The 21,577-nt window shown below is 43.0% G+C and overlaps 1 protein-coding gene across 1 annotated transcript in view; it reads left to right on the forward strand.

Annotated features, from left to right (window-relative positions):
* Positions 1-17,004, forward strand: part of BTRC (beta-transducin repeat containing E3 ubiquitin protein ligase) — a gene marked incomplete at both ends in the record, with an annotated part of 197,982 nt that extends 180,978 nt beyond the window's left edge. The window contains 2 exon segments of the mRNA XM_080694413.1: positions 4,850-4,928; positions 16,843-17,004. Coding sequence (XP_080550539.1) covers positions 4,850-4,928; positions 16,843-17,004 — 241 coding nt within the window.
* Positions 17,005-21,577: the final 4,573 nt, after the last annotated feature.

Below are 21,577 nucleotides of genomic sequence, written 5' to 3' on the forward strand. Positions count from 1 at the left end.
TCTCTGTTTATTCATTTTTCCTTTGTTTACTCTTTTTTTTTTTCTTCTGTATCCCAGGGGCATTCTACCTCCTGAGCTACACCCCCAGCCCTATTTTTTATTCTTTATTTTGAAACAGGGTCTCCCTAAGTTGCAAAGGGCCTCACTAAGTAGCTGAGGCTGTCTGCAAACCACAGTCCTCATGTCTTAGCCTCCTAAACGAGCGTGCACCACCAGGCCTGGCTCTTGGCTTACTCTTTTCTCAGATATTCTTCTGTCATTTTATTGCACGCGTTTGCACCTGATTTTTATTATTCTGTTTTTTCTTATAAAGCAAAGAACCAGATAAACCCAGTTAGCAGGATATACATATAAGTGGTAATTCTTTTTATTGGGGGATACTGGGCATTGAACCAAGAGGCATTTTACCTGGAAGCTATACCTCAGTCCTATTTTTTATTATTTATTTTTTGAAACAGGGTCTTACTAAGTTGCGGAGGGCCTCCCTAAGTAACTGAGGCTGGGCAAATCTGTGATCCTCCTGTCTCAGCCTCCCAAGTATTGGTATTAAAAGCATACACCACCACACCTGGCTAGAATGGTAATTTATTAAAAAAATGGAAAACTCCCTATCACCTAGCTATATTTATACTCCTAGCTAACCCAATCTCTTTGATTTTGATCTTTTTGAATGACTAAAAGTCTAGGTAGCTTGGCACTTCTAACATTTAATTAATAATGAATTCAGTAGTCTTCGTTTTCTTTCATCTGGTTTCACTGTTGGATTTATTTGTTTTTGTGGGGTTTGAATTAGGGGTATTTTACCTCCGAGCTGCATCCCCAGCCCTATTTTTTTAATTTTTTAATTTTTTTTCCTTTTGCTGAACTGGGGATGAAACCCAGGGGCATTGTACCTCTGAGCTACACCCCCAGCACTATTTTTTATTCTTTATTTTGAAATGGTCTCACTGAGTTGTGAAGGGCCTCCCTAAGTAGCTGAGGCTGTCCAAGAAATGCAATCCTTCCATCTCAGCCTCCTGAATGCTGGTATTACAATCGTGCACCACCACGCCCAATTCTATTTTTTATTTTTTATTTGTATTCATTTATTGTGGGTTAGGGATGAAACCCAGGGGCATTCAACCTTCAAGCTACATACCCTGCCCTATTTTTTTATTCTTTATTTTGAAACAAGGTCTCACTAGTTGCGGAGGGCCTTACTAAGTAGCTGATGCTGTCCACGAACTGCAATCCTTCGGTTTTAGCCTCCTGAAAGCTGGGATTACAAGCATGCGCCACCATGCTGGCTTTATTTTTTATTTGGAAACAGGGTCTCACTAAGTTGGGGAGGGCCTCACTGAGTTGCTGAGGCTGGCCACAAACCTGTGACACTCCTGTCTCAGCCTCCCAAGGACTGGGATTACAGGCGTGTGCTACCACGCCAGCTTCCAGTGATTTTAGAATTCATTCAAGTTAAAATGAGTGTGGTGACACACGCTTGTAATCCGAGTACTTGGGAGGCTGAGACAGGAGGGTCACAGGTTCACGGCCATCCTCAGTTACTTCGTGAGGCCCTCCACAACTTAGGGAGACTCTGTTTCCAAATAAAGAATTTTAAAAAGGGCTGGGGATATAGCTCAGAGATAGAATGCCTCAGGATTCGGTTTCCAGTGCCGCAAAAATATGAAGTGCAATGTAAGTTAATATAGAACTGTGTTCATATTATTCCTTATCAGGGTGTCTGATTTATAGCGGGGGGTAGGTGTAGGGGAACAAGAAGATTAGAAAACTGTCCTTTAAATATTGGCAGCTTTTTACTTTTTTTTTTTTTTTTTTTTTTTTGGTGGTACTGGGGGTGGAACCCAGAGGCTTTCTACTTCCAGGCTATACACCCAGACCTATTTTTGGAAACAGGGTCTCACTAAGTTGCTGAGAGCCTCACAAAGTAGCTGAGGCTGGCTTCGAACCTGTGTGATCCTCCTGTCTCAGCCTCCCAAGTGTGGGGATTACACACGTGTACCACCACTCCCGGCTAAATATTGGCAGCTTTTAAAAAACAAAAACTCTAACCGTACTATCTTAGTTCTTGAATGGACTATATAGATACAGTAAGCCAATTCAAACATCAGACAGTGTAACCAACTCACCTCCATTCCTTTGTTATTGTTATAATTTGTGGTCCTAGGAATTAAACCCAGGGACATTCTACCCCTCCTAACTATACTTCCCAGCCCTTTATTTTATTTTTATTTATTTATTATTTATTTATATGTGGTACTCAGGGTGGAACCCAGGGGCTTTTCTACCTCTGGGCTATACTCCCAGACCTATTTTTTTTTATACTTTATTTGGAAACAGGGTCTCACTAAGTAGCTGAGCCTGGCTTCTAACCTGTGAGATCCTCCTGTCTCAGCCTCCCAAGTGGTGGGATTACAAGCATGTGCCACCTTGTAATGCCTGGCTCCTTTTTATTTTGGGTGGGTTGTTATTTTTGTTTTTTTTTTTTTGTTTTTGTTTTTGTTTTTTTTTTTGAGATACTGGCAATACAACCCAAGGACAGTCTACCTCCCAGCTACACCCCAGTCCTATTTTATTCTTTTTTTTTTTTTTTTTTTTTTTTTTTTTTTGGTGGTACTGGGGATGGAACCCTTCTACCTCCAGGCTACACTCCCAGACCTATGTTATATATTTTTTTAATCTGGAAACAGGGTCTCTTAAGCCAGAGAGGCTGGTTTCGAACCTGTGCGATCTTCCTGTCTCTGCCTCCCAAGTGCGGGGATTACAAGCGTGCACCAACACGCCTGGCTTTATTCTTTATTTGAAATAGGGTCTCACTGAGTTGCAAAGGGCCTCCCTAAGTACCTGAGGCTGTTCGTGAACTGTGATCCTCTTGTCTCAGCCTCCCAAGTGCTGGGATTATAAGAGTGCGCACCACACCCAGCTGTTCTTTATTTTGAAACAGAATCTCAGTAAATTGTAAAGGGCCTCACTAAGTAACTGAGGCTGGCTGTGAACCTGTGATGCTCCCAAGTCCTGGGATTACAAACGGCTTCTTTTTTATTTTTATTTTTTCTTCATCACACCGGCTTCGTTTTTTTTTTGTTTTGTTTTGTTTTGTTTTGTTTTGTTTTTGCGGGTTTTGGGATGGAACCCAGAGGCATTTGACCTCCGAGCTACTCCCCCTGCCCAATTTTTTATTCTTTATTTTGAAACAGGGTCTCATTGAGTTGCAGAGGGCCTCACTTAGTAGCTGAGGCTATCCACGAACCGAAACAGGGTCTTGCCAGGCGTGGTGGTGCACGCTTGTAGTCCCAGCATTCGGGAGGCTGAGACTGGAGGATTGTGGTTCACAGACAGCCTCAGCTACTTAGTGAGGCCCTCTGCAACTTAGTGAGACCCTGTTAAAAATAAAGAATTAAAAAAAAATATATATGGGAGGGGGTGTAGCTCAGAGGTCAGCTGCCCCTGGGTTCCATCCCCAGACCCGCAAAAAAAAAGAGAGAGAGAGAAAGAAAGAAATAGGGTCTTACTAGGTTGATGTCTTACTACTTTCTGAGGCTGTCCTAGAACCTCTGACCCTCTTATCTCAGCTTTCCAAGTACTGGGATTACAAGTGTGCACCACCACGCCTGGCCACTTCCTCTCCTTTGAGTCAGCTATCACTGTCATACCCCTAGCAAACTATTCAGGCTGAGGTAATATGTTCCCGACAGGTCAAGGTTATATTTTCTGGCTTTGATCTGTACTTACTTTTCTTGAGTTTTCGGGCTGGATTTTAGCCAGCCATGGTGGCACATGCTTATAATCCCAGTGTTTGGCAGACTGAGACGAGAGAATTACAGGTTTTCAGCCATCTTCAGCATCTTAGTGAAACCCTAGTTCAAATTTTTAAAAAATAAAATTAAAGAGGGCTGGGGTGTAGCTCAAAGATAGAATGCCCTTGGACTTAATCCCCACTACCACACCTCCTGAAAAAAAGTGTGGTAGCATATGCTAGTAATCCCAGTATTTGGAGGCTGAAACAGGAGGATCACAGTTTCACAGCCAGCCTCAATTAGCAACTTAGCAAGGCCCTCACCCCTCTTTATTTTGAAATAAAATAGGATAGGCTATAACTCAGAGTTAGAATGTCCTGGGTTCAATCTACAGTACCACAAAAGGAGAGGGAGAGAGGGAGAGAGGGAGAGAGGGAGAGGGAGGGAGGGAGGGAGGGAGGGAGGGAGAGAGAGAGAGAGAGAGAGAGAGAGAGAGAGAGAGAGAGAAAGAAAGAAGAGGGAGAGAGAAGAGAAGAGAGAGGAGAGAGGGAGAGAGAGAGAAGAGGGAGAGAGAAGAGAGAGGAGAGGAGAGGAGAGAAGAGAGAGAGAGAGAGAGAGAGAGAGAGAGAGAGAGAGAGAGAGAGAGAGGTGTTTCCTTTTTATAACACCCAGAGCTATTAAAATGGATCCCAGTTTTCCAATACTTGTGACTGGGACTCTCCTTAGACCAGAAAGAATATGCCTCAGAGTTGTAGATTTCTAGGTCTGAGTAATCTTTTACCATTAAGAGGTCCAATGTACTAGATATCTTGGCCCAAAAGTGTGGTATAACTTTGCCATTAACTATCTTTAGTTGTGTTAAAGCTAATCTGTTTCTCATTTTGAGCTTAATTGTGTGCATTTTTCCTTTTTGAGACTAATAGTTTCTACTCAAGAATGAATACAAGAACCATGTCTCCAAAATAAAACTGTTTATGTGTATTTCTGTGAGCTGGATTTATAAGATAATTATATTTAGCATCAAAATTTATTTTCCATGACTTTTTGCTGTTCTTCCATTTGTTTCCCTTTATTTTGCTTTTAACTGAGATTTTGGTCTCCTTTTTGATCTTTAGAAAAATTAAAGTCTGGGATCTTGTGGCCGCTTTGGACCCCCGGGCTCCTGCAGGGACTCTGTGTCTGCGGACCCTTGTGGTAAGAACTTTGTTTAATGGCGGGTTTGGAGAGCAGGTAGAGAGACAAATTTAATGTTGATTTGCCGTGGGGTATAGATCTGGAATTGAGAGAATCTCACAAAACCTACTAAGTGAAAGGCAACAAATTTATGACAATCAGATATTTTATATAGCACCTTTCATCCAAAAGTGCTTTAGAGACTAGAGAGAGAAAAGAATGTGGCAGCTGCTTAACAGCTGCACAGCAACTCCTCAGCAGGGTAGTACAGGAAGTGAGTAAGAACTCTGCATCCAGTGGAAACAGCAGGGAGGACTAAGGGAGAGAGACTGTAATTACTCAGATTGGAACCTGTCCAGAAGCTGAGGACCTGCACACCTGTGCCTGCAAAACGTACCTGGGGAATCTGCGAGAACCCCTGGTCAGCCCCTTAGCTCTGCATCACATTCAAGGAATGTGCCTCCGGCAGCTTGAAGCGTATCTTTGTTATTCCCCACATAACCCTTTGTCTTGGGGGGGAAAGTGAGTCAGAAAGAGGAAGGTCATCTTCAAAAGCACTGAATTATTTCCACTTTCTGTTAGCCAAGGGCCCAGCCTAGCAAATACTATTCAGTTAGAAGATTAAGTGGGGCACAGGGGTAGACAGAATTTTTTATACAACTCAGGAAGAGAGCAAGTATTCAAAGCCTGGTGTGGTTTGTTTCTTTGTTTGGTACTAGAGATGGAACCCAGGGGCTTTCTACCTCCAGGCTACACTTCCAGACCTATTTTATATTTTATTTGGAAACAGGGTCTCGCTAAGTTGCTGAGAGCCTCATTAAGTAGTTGAGGCTGGCTTTGAACCTGTGGGATCCTCCTGTCTCAGCCTCCCAAGAGTAGGGATTACAAGTACGTGCCACCGCACCTGGCCATCGCCTTGTGTTTTAAATCCAGCTTTTCAACATTTAGATGGTCTTGACTCTGGAGAAGAGTCTTTGCCTACCTTGTTAGGTTTAAAGCACATTCTTTTAAGCAGTAGACATGCTTTACCTGCATGTTTCACACATGTCTTCTAAAATGTGTGCTTTCAGCCTGGTGTAGTAGTACACTCCTGTAATTCCAGTACTTGGAAGGCTGAGACAGAAGGTTCCCAGGTTCAAGGCCAGCCTCAGCAACTTAGTGAGGCCGTCTTCAATTTAATGAGAATGGTTTCAAAATAAAGATAAAATAGGGCTGGGGGTGTAGTTCAGAGGTAGAATGTACCTGGTTTCAATCCCCAGTTCTGAAAATAAACAAAATGTTTGGGGATATAGCTAGAAAGTAGAATACTCCTAAATTCAATCCCCAGTAACAAATAGAATGTGTACTTTGATTCATTTACAGTTAATCTGACAAGACTGGCTTTTGTGATGTAATTTTTTAGTGCTCTTCTGTGAATTTTGCAGTTATGATATCACTGCAATCAAGATAGGGACGTTTGCGCCATTCCCAGTTCTGTCATGCTTCTTCACACAGAGGCTCCCGCCCTCTGGCAGCTGTTAGCCATTCACCTGATCCCTGCCCTGCAGATCCCCCCCCACCAATCGTGTAAATCAGGCAGCATACGTAGCCTTCCAGGTGTTTTTTCCACTTCATCTGTGATTTGTTCATGTTGTAACATATGTCAGTACTTTGTTCTTTTTTATTGCTGAGTAATACTCCATTGTGTAGATGGACCAGTTTATTCGTTCACCAATTTAAGGACATTTGAAATGTGTTTCTCGTTTTTGTTGATTCTGAGTATAGCAATTGAAAACTTTCCTCCACAGGGTTTTATGGCCACACTGTTTTCATTTCTCTTGGGCAAATATCTAGGAGTGCAATTTCTAGATCCTATCTAAATTTTAAAAGAAAGTACTAAGCCACTTCCCAAAGTAGCATTTTGATTTTTGCATTTTTACTAAGCATGTATAAGAGTTTCATTTTTCCACATCCTTGCCACCACTTGGTATTGTTATTTATTTTAATTACAGTCATTTGCGTGTGTAATGACATCTCATTATAGGTTCTCTTGTTCTGATTTTGAGGTACTGGTGAAGGAGCGCAGAGATGCTCTACCATAGAACTATAGCCTCACTCCTTTTTGTTCCCCCATTTTGAGTCATGATCTCATCAAGTCGTCCTGACTGGCCTTAAACTTGTGATCCTCCTGCCTCAGCCCCCTGACTGCTAGGAGTAGAGGTGAGAGGCATCATCCTGGTTTCTGAGAGTTTTGATCTGCATTTCTGTGATAGCTGATGATGTTGACCATGTTTTCATATACTTCTTTTGTGAAGATCTTGTGACTTGTTTTGTAAAGAGCATTTATTGAGATAAAATTAGTGGACAATAAAGTAGACATGTTGAAAGTATGCAGTTTAACAAATTAATAATAATAATAAATTTTGACATGTATACCAGTGAAATCATTAGTACCGAGGATATTTTCCTGTTCCTTGGTAATCCCTTCTCTCCCCATCCTTTTCCGCTTCCCTATGCCCTCATCAAGCAAGCCCTGATCTTCATCTGTCAACAATGATCAGTTTGTCTTTTCTAGGGTTTTATAAAACTGAATCATACTATATGTACTTTTTTTTTCCGGGGTCGGGGGATGGAACCCTAGGGCATTTGACCTCCGAACTACATCCTCTGCCCTATTTTTTATTCTTTATTTTGAAACAGGGTCTCACTAAGTTGCAGAGGGCCTCACTAAGTAGCTGACACTATCCGTGAACCATGATCCTCCAGTCTCAGCCTCCTGAACGCTGGGATTATAAGCATGCCCCACCATGCCCGGCTATATGTACTCTTTTTTATCTAATTCCATTCACTGAGTATGACTTTATGGAGATTCACCTAGGTTGATGTGTTTCAGTAGTTCATTCCTCTTTAAAAATTGCTGAGGCTGGGAGTGGTGGCGCATGCTTGTAATCCCTGTGCTTGGGAGGTGGAGACAGGAGGATCGCACAGGTTCAAAGCCAGCCGCACTGGCTTAAGAGACCCTGTTTCCAAATTTTAAAAAAACGTATAAAATAGGTCTCAGAGTGTAGCCCGGAGGTAGAAGGGTTTCCAGGAACCCCGGTACCACTAAAAAAAAAAAAAAAAAAAATTGCTGAGTATTATTCCATTGTATGTTTATGCCACAGTGTATCTATCCATTCACCAGTTGATGAACATTTGGGTTGTTTTCTTTTGTTAAATATAACAAATTAGGTTTCCATAAGCCTTTATGTATAAGTCTTAAAAGACTTAACCAATACTTACAGTCTTTTTAATTTTTGTCAGTCTAATAAATATAGTACCAAGAATAGTACCTCATTATGGTTTTAATTTGTATGTTCCCGATGATTAATAGTGTTGAGCATCTACTCATGTATATATTTGCCATATATATATATCTTCTTTTGTGAAGTGTCTTTTCAGATATTTTGCCTATTTTTAATATAGTAGGGTTTTTTTGTTGTTTTTGTTTTTTGTTTTTTTGGTGGTACTGGGGATGGAACCCTTCTACCTCTGGGCTACACTCCCAGACTTATTTTATATTTTATTTGAAAACAGGGCTTCTTAAGCCAGAGAGGCTGGCTTCAAACCTACACTATCCTCCTGTCTCCGTCTCCCAAGCGCAGGGATTATAAGCATGTGCCACCACGCCCGGCGAGTAGTTTTCTTATTTTAAGATGATTTTATGTATTCTGAATTACAAGTCTCCTATTAGGCATGTGATTCACAAATATTTATTTTCTCCTAGTCCACAGCCTGTGTTTTCATTCTCTTAAAACTGTCCTAAGTCAGGCGTGGTAGTGCACGCTTGCAATCCCAGCATTTGGGAGGCTGAGATAAGAGGATCGTGGTTCCAGGACAGCCTTAGCTACCTAGTGAGGTTCTTTGCAACTCAGTGAGACCCTGTTCCAAAATAACAAGTAAAAAATATAGCTGGGGGTGTAGCTCAGAGGTAGAATGCCCCTGGATCCCATCCCTAGTACTGGGGGGAAGCACTGTCTTTCTAAAAGGAGCTCTTACAGGCACGGGAATGGTAGCACATACTTGTAACCCTAGCTTGTCAAGAGTCTGAAACAATAGGATTGCAAGTTTGAAGCCAGCTTGGTCAACTTAGCCAGATTCTATCTCAAAATAAAAAGGGATAGAGATATAGCTTAATGGTAGAACACCCAAGGTTCAATCCCCTGTACCACAAAAAAATTTTTTAAAAAGCAGTTCTTGCCAGACAATGGAACCTGTCGTTCCAGCTCTTTGGGAGACTGAGGGGAGGAAGAACCCTTGAACCCATGATTTTAAGACTAGGCTGGAGCGAGCCCATGCCAGTAATCCCAGTACTTGGGAGACTGACATAGGAAGATCTCAGGTTCAAGGACAGCCTCAGCAACTTAGTGAGGTATTTAGTAACTTGGTGAAACCCTGTTTCAAAAAAAGAAATTTAAAAATATGGATAGGGGTGTAGCTCAGAGATAGAATGCCCCTGGGTTCAATTACCAGTTCCACCAGGAAAAAAAAAAAAAGACCAGGCTGGGCAATACAGCAGGACCTCATCTCAAAATAAAAAAGTCCTTTTTCGCCGGGCGTGGTGGCGCACGCTTGTACTCCCTGAGCTTGGGAGGCAGAGACAGGAGGATCACGCAGGTTCAAAGCCAGCCTTGCTGGCCTAAAAGACCCTGTTCCCAAATTAAAAAGTGTGTGTGTGTGTGTGTGTGTGTGTGTGTGTGTGTGTGTGTGTGTGTGTCTGTCTGTCTGTCTGTCTGTCTGGGAGTGTAGCCTGGAGGTAGAAGTGTTTCCAGGAACCCCAGTACCACAAAAAAAAAGTCCTCTTTCAATCTAATGTTTCTTTTTTTTTTTTTTCCTGTTATGACGTGTGTTATTTTGTATTATGTCTTTTAAAAATCTTTGCCTAATCCAAACAACAAAGCTTTCTTGTGTGTTTTCTTCTGGAAGTGTTTAGGTTTACATTTGATGTGTGGTCCCTTTTGAGTTAATTTTTGTGTATAGTGCATGGTGTAGATCAGCCTCTTTGGGGTGGGGTCTTCCACCATTGGCTAAGAAGGCCCTCCTTTCTTTGAACAGACTTCACGACATTGTCAGATCTGTTGAGTCTATCTCTGGGTCGGCCTCTACATTCTTGTCTACTCCATTGCCTGTCTGGACCCAGTATTAACTATCTTGATATTGTAGCTTTTTAATAACTCTTTAAGCAGTGTAGTATAGTCCTTACAATTTTGTCTTTTTCATCATTTTTTAGATCCTTTAAATTTTCCTATGAATTTTAGGAATTAATTCACCAATTTGAACACAGGATTTTTATTGGAATCATGTTCAATATAGATTTGTAAAGAAGTGACTTCTCAACAAGATTGTCTTCTTTGACCCATGAACAGAATATATTTTACTTTTACCTTTTGTTTAGGTCTTTTTTTTGGGGGGGGTGGTACTGGGGTTCCTGGAAACACTTCTACCTCTGGGCTACACTCCCAGACCTATTTTCATACTTTTTATTTGGAAACAGGGTCTCTTAAGCCAGCGCTGCTGGCTTTGAACCTGCGATCCAACTGTCTCCGCCTCCCAAGCACAAGGATTACAAGCATGCGCCACCACGCCCAGCTGTTTAGGTCTTTTAAATTGTGTGGGGGGGGGGGGAGAGACAGACAGACAGACAGACAGACAGACAGACAGACAGACAGAGGATGGAGGCATTCTACCTCTGAGCTACACCCCCAGCCCCATTTTTTATTCTTTTTTCTTTTCTTTTCTTTTCAGGTCTGGAGATGGAACCCAGGGGCATTCAACCTCTGAGCCACACCCCCTGCCCTATTTTTTATTCTTTTGAGACAAGGTCTCAGTAAGTTGCAGAGGGCCTCACTAAGTAGCTGAGGCTGTCCTCGAACTTGGAATCCTCCTGTCTCAGCCTCCCGAATGCTGGAATTACAAGCATGCACTACCATACCTGGCTCTTAAATTTCTTTTTTTTGTGTTGTATGGGTGGTACTGGAGATCAAACCTACAGGCATTCTACCTCCAAACTATACCTTATTTTTTTGAAAGAGGGTCTCACTAAGTTGCAAAGGGCCTCACTAAACTGCTGAGGCTTGCTGCAAACTTAAAATCCTTTTGATTCAGCCTCTCAAATACTGGGATTATAAACCTGTACCACCACACCAGCTTTAAGACTTTTAAAATTTCTTAGCAGTATTTTAAAGCTTTCTTTTCTTTTCTTTTTTTGTTTGTTTTAGTTTGTTTTTTGTTTTGTAGCACTGGAGAGCAAACCCCAGGAGCATTCTACCTCTGAGTCACACCTGCAGCCCTATTATATTTTATATGTATGTATTTAGTACTGAGGATTCAACACAAAGGCATCCACCTCTGACTATACTCTAAGCCCTCTTCTTTTTATTTTCAAATAGTCTCCCTAAGCTGCTGAGTTGGCCTCAACCTGTGATCCTCCTCTGTCAGTCTCCCAGGCACTTGAATTACAGGCTTGTCCCCACACCCACCGGCTGATCTGTTACTACAAGTAGGGCTAGGGGTGTAGCTTCATGTTGGAGTGCTCTCCTAGCTTGTGCAAGGCCAAGGATTTAATCCCCAGAACTGGAAAAGGGGCAGAAGATGCTAACTATAAGTATATGGAAATTAACATTTAATTATTTTCCAATCTTATGTACATTTCATTTGTTTTTCTTGTTTTATTACACTGGCTAAGTCCCCCAGAACAATATAAAAAGAGTTGGTAAGAGTAAATATCCTAAACTGGGCGTGGTGGCACACACTTGTAATCCCAGCATTTGGGAGGCTGAGATGGGGATTTCGGTTCCCGGACAGCCTCAGCTACTTAGTGAGGCCCTTTGCAACTCAGTGAGACCCGGTTTCAAAGTAAAGAATAAAAAAATAGGGCTGGGGTGTAGCTCAGAGGTAGAATGTCCCTGGGTTCCATCTCCAGTACCACAAAAAAAAAAGAGAGAGAAAGTAAATGTTCTTTTCTTATTATGATCTTAGGCAAAAAGCAGTCTTTTACCATTTTATATATGTAAATAGAGGTATGAGTCAGCTGAAGAATTCTCATAAATACTTCTTACTGGGAGATTAAGAAGTTCTTTTTGTTCTTAGATTGATAAGAGATTTTATTAGGAATGGATGTTGGATTTTGTTAAATGCTTTATCTCCATTCTTTGAGATGTTAGTGTGGTTTTTGCTTTTTATCCTGTTGACTGGTATATTACATTGATTTTATGTTGTTGGATTCACTTTTGCTATTATGTTTTTTAAGAATTTGTGTCTGTGTTCATAAGAAGCATTGGTTTTTAGCTTTAAGTCTCTAGTTGGCTCTCATGGTAATTTTAGCTTTATAAAATTATTTTAGAAATCCTGCTCTATTTTCTGAGTTTACTTAGAAGTGATATTATCCTTCTTTAAATGCTCAGTAGAATTCACCAGCGAAGCATCTTTGTCTGGGGACTGGGGATATAGTTTGGAGGAAGAATGCCCCTGAGTTCCATCCCCAGTACCGCCAAAAAAATTTTAAAAATGGATAAAGTAGACTAGACACGGTATTTGGGAGGCTGAGTCAGGAGGATCACAGCAGGTTCTGTTTTTGAGATCCTGTTTTGTTTTTTTGTGGTACCGGGGGTGGAACCTGTTTTTGAGATCCTGTTTTGTTTTTTTGTGGTACTGGGGATGGAACCCAGGGGCTTTTCTATCTCCAGGCTATACTCCCAGACCTATTTTATACTTTATTTGGAAACGGGATTTCTCTTAGTTGCTGAGAACCTCATTAAGTAGCTGAGGCTGGCTTCAAACCTGTGCTATCCTCTGTCTCAGCCTCCCAAGCGCGGGGATTACAAGCGTGCGCCACCCTGCCCGGCTGAGACCCTGTTTAAAAAAAAAAAAAAAAAGGATTACTCTTTCACTTCTTTCACTTGTAGGGTGGGGACTGTTTTGTCTTCTATCTTTTCTTGACTTAAACTTTCATATTAAAAAGAAAAAGAAAAAAAGCCAGGGTTGGCAGGGGAGGCCTGTAATTCCAATACTTAGTAAGCTGAAACAGGAGGATCACAGGTTGGAGTATAGCTGAGAAAGTCGTGAGACTCATCAACCTAGTGAGACCCTCTTTTAAAACAAATAAAGGTTGGGGTATAACTCAGAGGTGAATGTCTCTGTATTCAGTCCCCAGTACCACAATAAATCGATTGGATGGATGGATAGATGGATGGATGATGGATGGATGGATGGATGGATGGATGGATGGATGGATGGATGCAGGCTGGCTGGGAGTATAGCTCAGAGGTAAAATGTCCCAGGTTCAAGCCAGGCGTGGTGGCGCACGCTTGTAATCCCAGCATTTGGGAGGCTGAGATTGGAGGATCGTGGTTCATGGACAGCCTCAGCTACTTAGTAAGGCCCTTTGCAACTCAGTGAGACCCTGTTTCAAAATAAAGAATAAAAAATTGGGCAGGGGGTGTAGCTCTGAGGTCAAATGCCTCTGGGTTCCATCCCCAGACCCACAAAAAGAAAAAAAAAATGTCCCAGGTTCAATCACCAGAAACACACACACACACACACACACACACACTGTCCCAGGTTCAATCACCAGAAACACACACACACACACACACACACACACACACACCCCAAAATAGCAAATTTATGTTTTTGCCACAGTTAAAAAATAAAATATCACTATGTAATAAACAAAACTACATAACAAATGACTTTTTTTTTTTTGTACTAGGGATTGAACCCAAAGGAAATCTCCAAGTTACACCCCTAGGCCAATTTTATTTCTTATTTGGGAACAGGGTATCACTAAGTACTGGGATTACAAGCATGTACCACTATGCCCAACTTTACAATTGACTTTTTAAAGTAGTATATTTTTGTAATATATTTGATTAAGATTTAAGTGTGGTCTTATTGTCCTTGTGTTTAGTGATTTTATAATTTCTGAAATGATTTAAAAGGTGGTGAGGCAGCCAGGTGTGGTGGTGCACATCTAGAATCCTAGTAATTGGGAGGCTAAGACAGAAGGATGGCAGATTCAAGGACAGCCTCATCAACGTAGCAAGACCCTCAGTAACCCAATAAGACTCTGTTTAAAAACAAAAGGTTAAGCCAGGTGTGGTGGCTCATGCCTTTAATCCTTCTAGGCTGTGACTAGAGGATCACAGGTTTGAGGACAGCCTCAGCAAGTAGAGAGAGTCTCATCAACGAAGCAACACTCTGTTTCCAAATTAGAAATAAAATTGGGCTGGGAGTGTAGCTAGAAGATAGAATGCCTCTGAGTTCAGTCCTCGGTACCACTAAATACATGCATGCATGCATACATACATACAATTAAAAGGGCTGGGGGTGTAATTTGGAGGTAGAATGCCCCTGGGTTCAACCCTGAGTACAAGAAAACAAAAATAAATAATGAAAAGTAGTAATGCACCAATAAAATGAAGTAGCCCTTAAATTTTAAAAAGCCCTCCACAGCTTGGTGTAATGGTGCACGCTTGTAATCCCAGTACTTAGGAGGCTGAACTAGAAGGATCACAGGTTCACAGCCCACCTCAGCTACTTAATGAGGCCCTCTGCAACTTAGATTCTGTTTCAAAATAAAGAATTAAAAATAGGATTGGAGGTATACTAAAGGTAGAATGCCCCTGGGCTCAATCCCCAGTACCATAAAAAATTAAAATTAAAAAATAAAAAGCTCGCCAGGCATGGTGGTGTGCGCTTATTAACCCAGCATTTGGGAGGCTGAGACAGGAGGTTCGGGGTTCAAGACCAGATTCAGCTGCTTAGTGAGGCCCTTTGCAACTCAGTGAGACCCTGTTTCGAAATAAAGAATAAAAAATAGAGCTGGGGGTGCAGCTCAGAGGTAGAATGCCCCCGGGTTCCATCCCCAGTACCACAATAAATAAATAAAAAGCCCTCCACAAAATATGAGCAAATTGGATTCATCAATGTATAAAAAATGTGCATACTTATGACCAAGTGAGATTTACCAGGTGCAGTATGCAAGGCTGATTCAGAATTCAAAAATAAATTGATTTATCACATTAATAGGCTAAAGAAAAAAAACACAATAGTATATCAATAAATGTAACAAAAGCATTTGACAAAGTCCATCACTCATTCATTATTTAAATAACAAAAACTGAATGGCCAGTGTGGTGGTGCACAGGTTTGAGGCCAGCCTCAGCAACCTAGCGAGACCCTGTCTCCAAATAAAAATAAAATAGGGCTCGGGTATAGCTCAGAGGTAGAATGTCCCTACGTACCATCCCCAGGACCACCAAGAGACAGAGAGATAGAGATAGAGAGAGAGAGAGAGAATGAATGAGAATGAATGAATGAATGTATGTGCTCCTATGTGTATTGTTTGTTTTTTGCCATACCAGGGATGGAACCCAGGGGCATTCTACCTCCGAGCTACACCACCTCCACCCCTATTTTTTATTCTTTATTTTGAAACAGGGTCTCATTAAGTTGCAGAGGGCCTCACTAAGTAGCTGAGGCTGGCTGCAAACCTGCGATCCTCCTGTCTCAGCTTCTCAAGTACTGGGACTACAAGCGTGTGCCACCATACCTGGCCCTTATTGTTTATTTTGAAACAGGATCTTACTAAGTTGCTAAAACTAGCCATGAACCTGTGACCCTCCTTTCTTAGCCTCCCAAGTACTGGGATCACAGGTGTGTGCCACCATGCCTGGTTCACAGTAGCTTTTACCATAGCTAGAAACTATTGGTAGCGCATATGCCTACCAACAGGAAAAAAAGATAAATTATAGTATGTACACAGAGTAGAATATCAACTAATATTAAAAAGAACTTCTGTTTTGCATGTAATAACAGAAAGGAGTCTTCTAATGAGTAGAAGAAGCCATGAGTGTATTTATATGAGGCCCAAGAACTGGCAAGACGCTGGGCATGGCGGTGCACACTTGAAATCCCAGTACTTGGGAGGCTGCGGAAGGAGGATCGAGGACAGCCTCAGCTACTTAGTGAGGCCCTTTGAAACTTAGCGAGGCCCTGCTTCAAAATAAAGAATGAAAAAATAGGGCTGGGGGTATAGCTTAGAGATAGAATGCTCTTGGGTTCTATCCCCGATACTGCCCCAAAAAATAGGCAAGACAGATGAGTAGTGAGAACAGTAGACGAGTCAGGGGCATTCGGTATCTCCATGGTTGTTATATATTCTGCATCCTGAGGGAGGCAGTGGTTACTGGCAGTAGAGTAACCAGTATGGGACCAGGCTCACACCCACTTAGTATTTTCCTAAATTTTGCAAGCTGATTGATACACAGTGAAAAGTTATAAATGGTTTTACAAAGAGGAAATTTAGTTGGCAAACATTTACCAGAACACCACTTATTATTGGTCTCTAATTGTAAAAGGACACAGAGAATTAAGCCAGGGTCATACCAAAGAATGCTTTGTGTGTGGGGCGGGGGGTCTGGGGATGGAACCCAGGGCATTTGACCTCCGTGCTACACCTCCTGCTCTATTTTTTATTCTTTATTTTGAACCGGGGTCTAAGTTGCGGAGGGCCTCACTAATAGCTGAAGCTGTCCACAAACCGCAGTCCTCTGGTCTCAACCTCCCAAATGCTGGGATTACAAGCATGCGCCACCACACCCAGCAAGAAATGCTTTTTTCTAGCCTGGGCCAGGAGAGTTGACAGTTAAAGAACTTGCTTGCTCTTTACCATGTCTTGCCTAAAGAGTATTACTTAGTTTATTTTGTCCATGAACTCAGCTGCCCAGTGTTTGACTTTTCCATCCTGCCTTTAGCCAGATTAAGTTTCCCCTCACATTGTTGAAAGAACCAAATGGTAGAAGGAAAATTATCAGTACACAATAGTCTTCCTGTAGGCCCTCTGGGCCCGATGGTGAGTTTGTGTCCTTTTGGTTTTGAGTATATTGGATTCTTACTCCTTTTGTTTCTGCTTTAGGAACATTCTGGAAGAGTTTTCCGACTCCAGTTTGATGAATTCCAGATTGTCAGTAGTTCACATGACGACACAATCCTCATCTGGGACTTCCTAAATGATCCAGCTACCCAAGCTGAGCCCCCTCGCTCCCCTTCTCGAACATACACCTACATCTCCAGATAAATAACCATACACTGACCTCATACTTGCCCAGGTATGAAAATAATTGTTTTTTCCTCTGTGGGCAGAGAATGGGATGTTGGCTATGAATTCCTAGCGCTTCCTGGTTCTCCTGCCCTATCTCCCACCAAGCCCTGTAGAGCAGGGAAGCAGTCAACACCAGACACACTAGGCAGGCAGGCTCTGCTAGAGGGCCTGGGATCCCTCTTGTGCAGTTGAACTAATCACTCCTGCCCCCGCGGATTGTTACAAAAATAAAATGAGAGTTCACTCAGTTTGAAAACTAAGTAATGACCCTAAGCCTGTAATTTTGTAGTTTCCAGATCAAACAAATATAATAGAGAGGACCCTTTAAGACAAATCTGCACATACGGCTGTTTTTTCTTTTCTTTTTTTTTTTGTGGTACTGGGGGTGGAACCCAGAGGCTTTCTACCTCCAGGCTATACCCCCAGACCTATTTTATACTTTATTTGGAAATAGGGTCTCGCTAAATTGCTGAGAGCCTCACTCAGTAGCTGAGGCTGGCTTTGAACCTGTGAGATCCTCCTGTCTCAGCCTCCCAAGCGCTAGGATTACGAGCGTGGGCCACCACGCCCGGCTTTTTTTTTTTTTAATAATGCTGCACTGGGGATTGAATTTAGGGAGATCTACCTCCAAGGTACACCCCCCAGCACTATTTTTATTCTTTATTTTGAAATAGGGTCTAAGTTGTTGATGGCCTTACTAAGTATCTGAGGCTGGCTGCAAACCCACGATCCTCCTGTCTCAGCCTCCAAGTGTGCACCGCCTCGCCCGGCTAATCAGATACATCTCTTGGAAAAGCGTCTCGCTGACATCTCACAGCTCCTCTTGCCCGTGTCATTTGATCATAAGTGATAGCTGTTTCTCCTTATCCCTCTCCCCACCCCCACCACAAAAGGGAAGACTGGCTTGGCTTTCTTTTTTACTTTAGCAGTAGTACTACAGTTGGTGAGAAGTCTGTGTATCCTCCCACTTAGGTCTCCACCCCCTTTCTGAGGCAGGTAAACACCCTAAAATACCCAGGCTGTCTATTTTCAGAGTGTATTCAGGTCACACCTGGTATCTTAACTAGTTCCAATACATCAGGTTTATCAGGAGTGTGGGGGATTAGGCACCACCTTCCAAGCTGGCATGGGTGCTTCTGCTCTCACAGAGGAGGATACAGTTCCTTGTTCTTCAGCCTCCTTAGCCGGGTCACACAGCTGCATTCCCTCGGGCAAATAACTTTACAGCCCTTAGTTTCCTGATGAGTGAAATGAGGGTGCAGAGCCCACCTCACAGAGCTCTCACAAAGACTGCACGGAAAGACTGTTTGTAAAATTCTTAGTGTCCTGAGTTCTTGGTAAAAGGAAGTCATTGTAAGCAGGGCATGGGGACACACTTGTAATCCCAGTACTTGGGAGGCTGAGACAGGAGGATCACAGGTTCAAAGACAGCCTTGCCAATAGTGAGACTCATCAACCCTGTTTCAAAAAATAAAAACAATCCAGGTGTGGTGGCACAGACTTGTAATCCCAGCATTTGGGAGGCTGTGACAGGAGGATCGCAGTTCTCAGACAGCCTCAGCTACTTAGGCCCTGTGCAACTCAGTGAGACCCTGTTTCAACATAAAGAATAAAAAATAGGGCTGGATGTTTATCTCAGAGGTAGAATGCCCCTGGGTTCCATCCTCGGTACTGCAAAATACATACATACATACATACATGCATACATACATACAATAAAATAAGGCTGGGGGTACAGTTCAAAAGTAGAATGACCCTGTTTAAAAAAAAAAAAAAAAAGACTGGGGAATGATGCCCCTCCTATGTTCAATCCCCTGGTACCAAAATAAAAAAGAAGAAAATAGGGCTTAGGGTGTATCTAAGAGTTAGAATATCCCTGGATTCCGCTCCCAGTATTAAAAAAAAAAAAAAATGAAGTTATTGTAACTTAGCAAGACCTTCAGCAGCTTCGCACAACTCTGTTTAAAAGTAAAAAGGGTTTGGGATATATCTTTGAGGTAGAATATCCCTGGGTTGAAATCTCCAGTACCAAAAAAATGGTTATTGTGCTAGGTGCAGTGGTACACGCCTGTAATTCCAGCTACTGGGTAGTCTGATGCTGGATAATTACAAGTTTGAGGACAACCTGGGCAACTTAGCAACACTCTATCTCAAAATAAGGGCTGGAGCTATATAACTCAGTGATGGAGTGCCCTTAATGACAGAAAATGAAGTGGTTATTGTTATTAATGTTGTAATCATCATGTACCTATCCCTCTTCGTGGCCGTTTCCTCTCCTTTAGACTCACAGTGTTTGCCACTTGTATTTGGTTTTTAGGAGGGGTGCTAGCTGTTAACCCAGGGCCTCCCACACACTAAGTCTGTGAACTGCCAACTGAGCTAGACTCCTAGCCCCTATTCCTATTATTCTTCCTGATTGGTTTTCTCCTTCCCTCGCCCCTGAAGCATAGACACTCCCTAAAAGCCAGTCTTGGGCATTTCTGACTTGTATAGGCTCCCTTCTTTGGTTGCCTTATCTTTCCCCAAGGCTTTAGCTCTTATCTCAATATAGATGACTCCCAAATTTTATCTCCAGTCCCTCTTCTGCCTCACTCCCCAGGCCTGGTTCCCAGCCACCATCTATACCTCTGTCCTGGAGGGTGCCAGGAACCCTTCTGGTGTGCACAGCCATAGTTCTTCCAGCCAGACACCAGGCCAGCTTCTTCTCACTCCCCTTTTCTGTTACTGGCATTCCTGTGTTCCTGGCCACTTGGACAGAGCCACAGAGCCATCCACCTGCTCTGCCATTGCAGAGAGTGCATGAAAACTCTGCACCCTCCCCGCCAGCGGTCAGTCTTGATCTCAGGACACTGGAGTCACTCCACTTGAGTACTAGGGCCCTGTGCATGTCATCAAGCCGCACCTCTTGTGTAAGTCTTCAGTCAGTCCAAGGAGCCTCCAGCAGAAGTCCCTGCGCCACACGGGCAGAGAGCAGCCATTGGGAAGGGCCCTGGACCTTTTCCCCAGTTGACAGCTAAGTGAATGTTCTTTTACTTGAGAGCAAGTGAGGGATATAGGGAAAGGGGCTAATGACTGCTTGCGCTGTTTTCATGCAGGACTCGTTAAAGTCGCAGTATTTAACATACCTGCCAAGACCAGGATGAGCAACAACAGCAACAATCAGACTCCCCCGGATCCCCGGGTCTTCGAGGAGCAGGGCTTTGAGGCTCCTGTTGGGACAGAGCTGGTCTGCAGCCGACCAGGACGGTCTGCTCGGCACAGCCCACTGCTTCAGTGCTGCTATCAGAAGATGTCTTCTATCTCGTGTGAATGATTGGAACTTTTAAGCTTCCCTTCCCCTCTCTTTCCCCTGCACCTGCCCCCCACCCCAGGTTCCAGACAAAGATGACTTATAAATATATTTAGTGTTTTGCCAGAATCTCTCTTGCTTTGCCATTAAGCAGAACTAGTTTCTCCATACAGCCCGCTTCTAGGAGACAGAAGGATGCAGCTGCTGGGCAGAGAGCACCCTGGCCAGAGCAGCCATCTTGCTGCGCATGGGAGAAGACAGGACCCTGTACAGCCTCCGAAGAGGGAGAGGAAAGAAATGCGCGCACCCAAAGACCTGGCCTCCTGCCTCCGCCCTCTTTCTCTGTTTCTCTCTCTCTTCCCTTCTCCCACCCCGCTCTCTTCGACCTGAGAAGGTGTGTGAAGGCGGAATCAGCTACAGAATGCAACATTTGGCGTTAAATGTGTTCTCTCACAATTTCAAACCCAAGCTTTTGCTTCCAGTGCCCCTGTAGTGGCAGCGGATTCTCAGACCTGACGCTCTCATCATGTGTGCACCTCTCTTCTCTTCTCCCCACCCGAGGGGGTGGCAGAAACTTCCTGGGCTCCATCAATGGCTGCATCTTTCCTGGACTCAGCAGTCTCCTCGATTCCATGTCGAGTGTGGAAAGGAGTTGCTGATTGCATTTCCTCTCATTAACAATTAGATGTGTAATAAAAAGCATTGTACTTCATCTTAAATCACTGGTAAGGCTCAGCCTACAGAAAGGTTTGAAATGGCCAGAGCCAGTCGCTTGGTGCATTCTGCATAATGGTTCACATCTCCAATTTCCTCATCAGAGCCAGGCACTTGTAACTGCCAGGACCACTGGCAGAGTAGCTTAAGAGATGGGCAGGAGTGAAAGCTGATTTCTTTTTTATTTAGGCCAGTGAATATCATCTCTTAGAAATCAATCTAATCTTTTCAACCTTGCACTGAAAAACCTTCCTCTGCTTTTTCCAAACCCAGTATTTGCAAAAGGGCAAAGCTGCCAGAGAGAGAGGGGATCAGGGTGAAGTTTGGCACACAGGGTTTATTAATGGGGCAGGAACTGCCTTCTCTTTTTGTCTTTCCTCCTCCTGGCCTTATTTTGCTCTCTACTTTCCCAGCCAATAAAATTATTCTGGTAGTTGGTAAACAACATAAACTGATCTCCACAAGGGCACGTGGCCACACTCACTGGGAACACCGCAGCTGTAGCCAGCTCGTTTCCTCAGGCTCAGGGGCCTGAGGAGGTGGCCT

Source organism: Muscardinus avellanarius (genome assembly GCF_963383645.1).
Source record: "Muscardinus avellanarius genome assembly, chromosome: 4".
NCBI lineage: Eukaryota > Metazoa > Chordata > Mammalia > Rodentia > Gliridae > Muscardinus > Muscardinus avellanarius.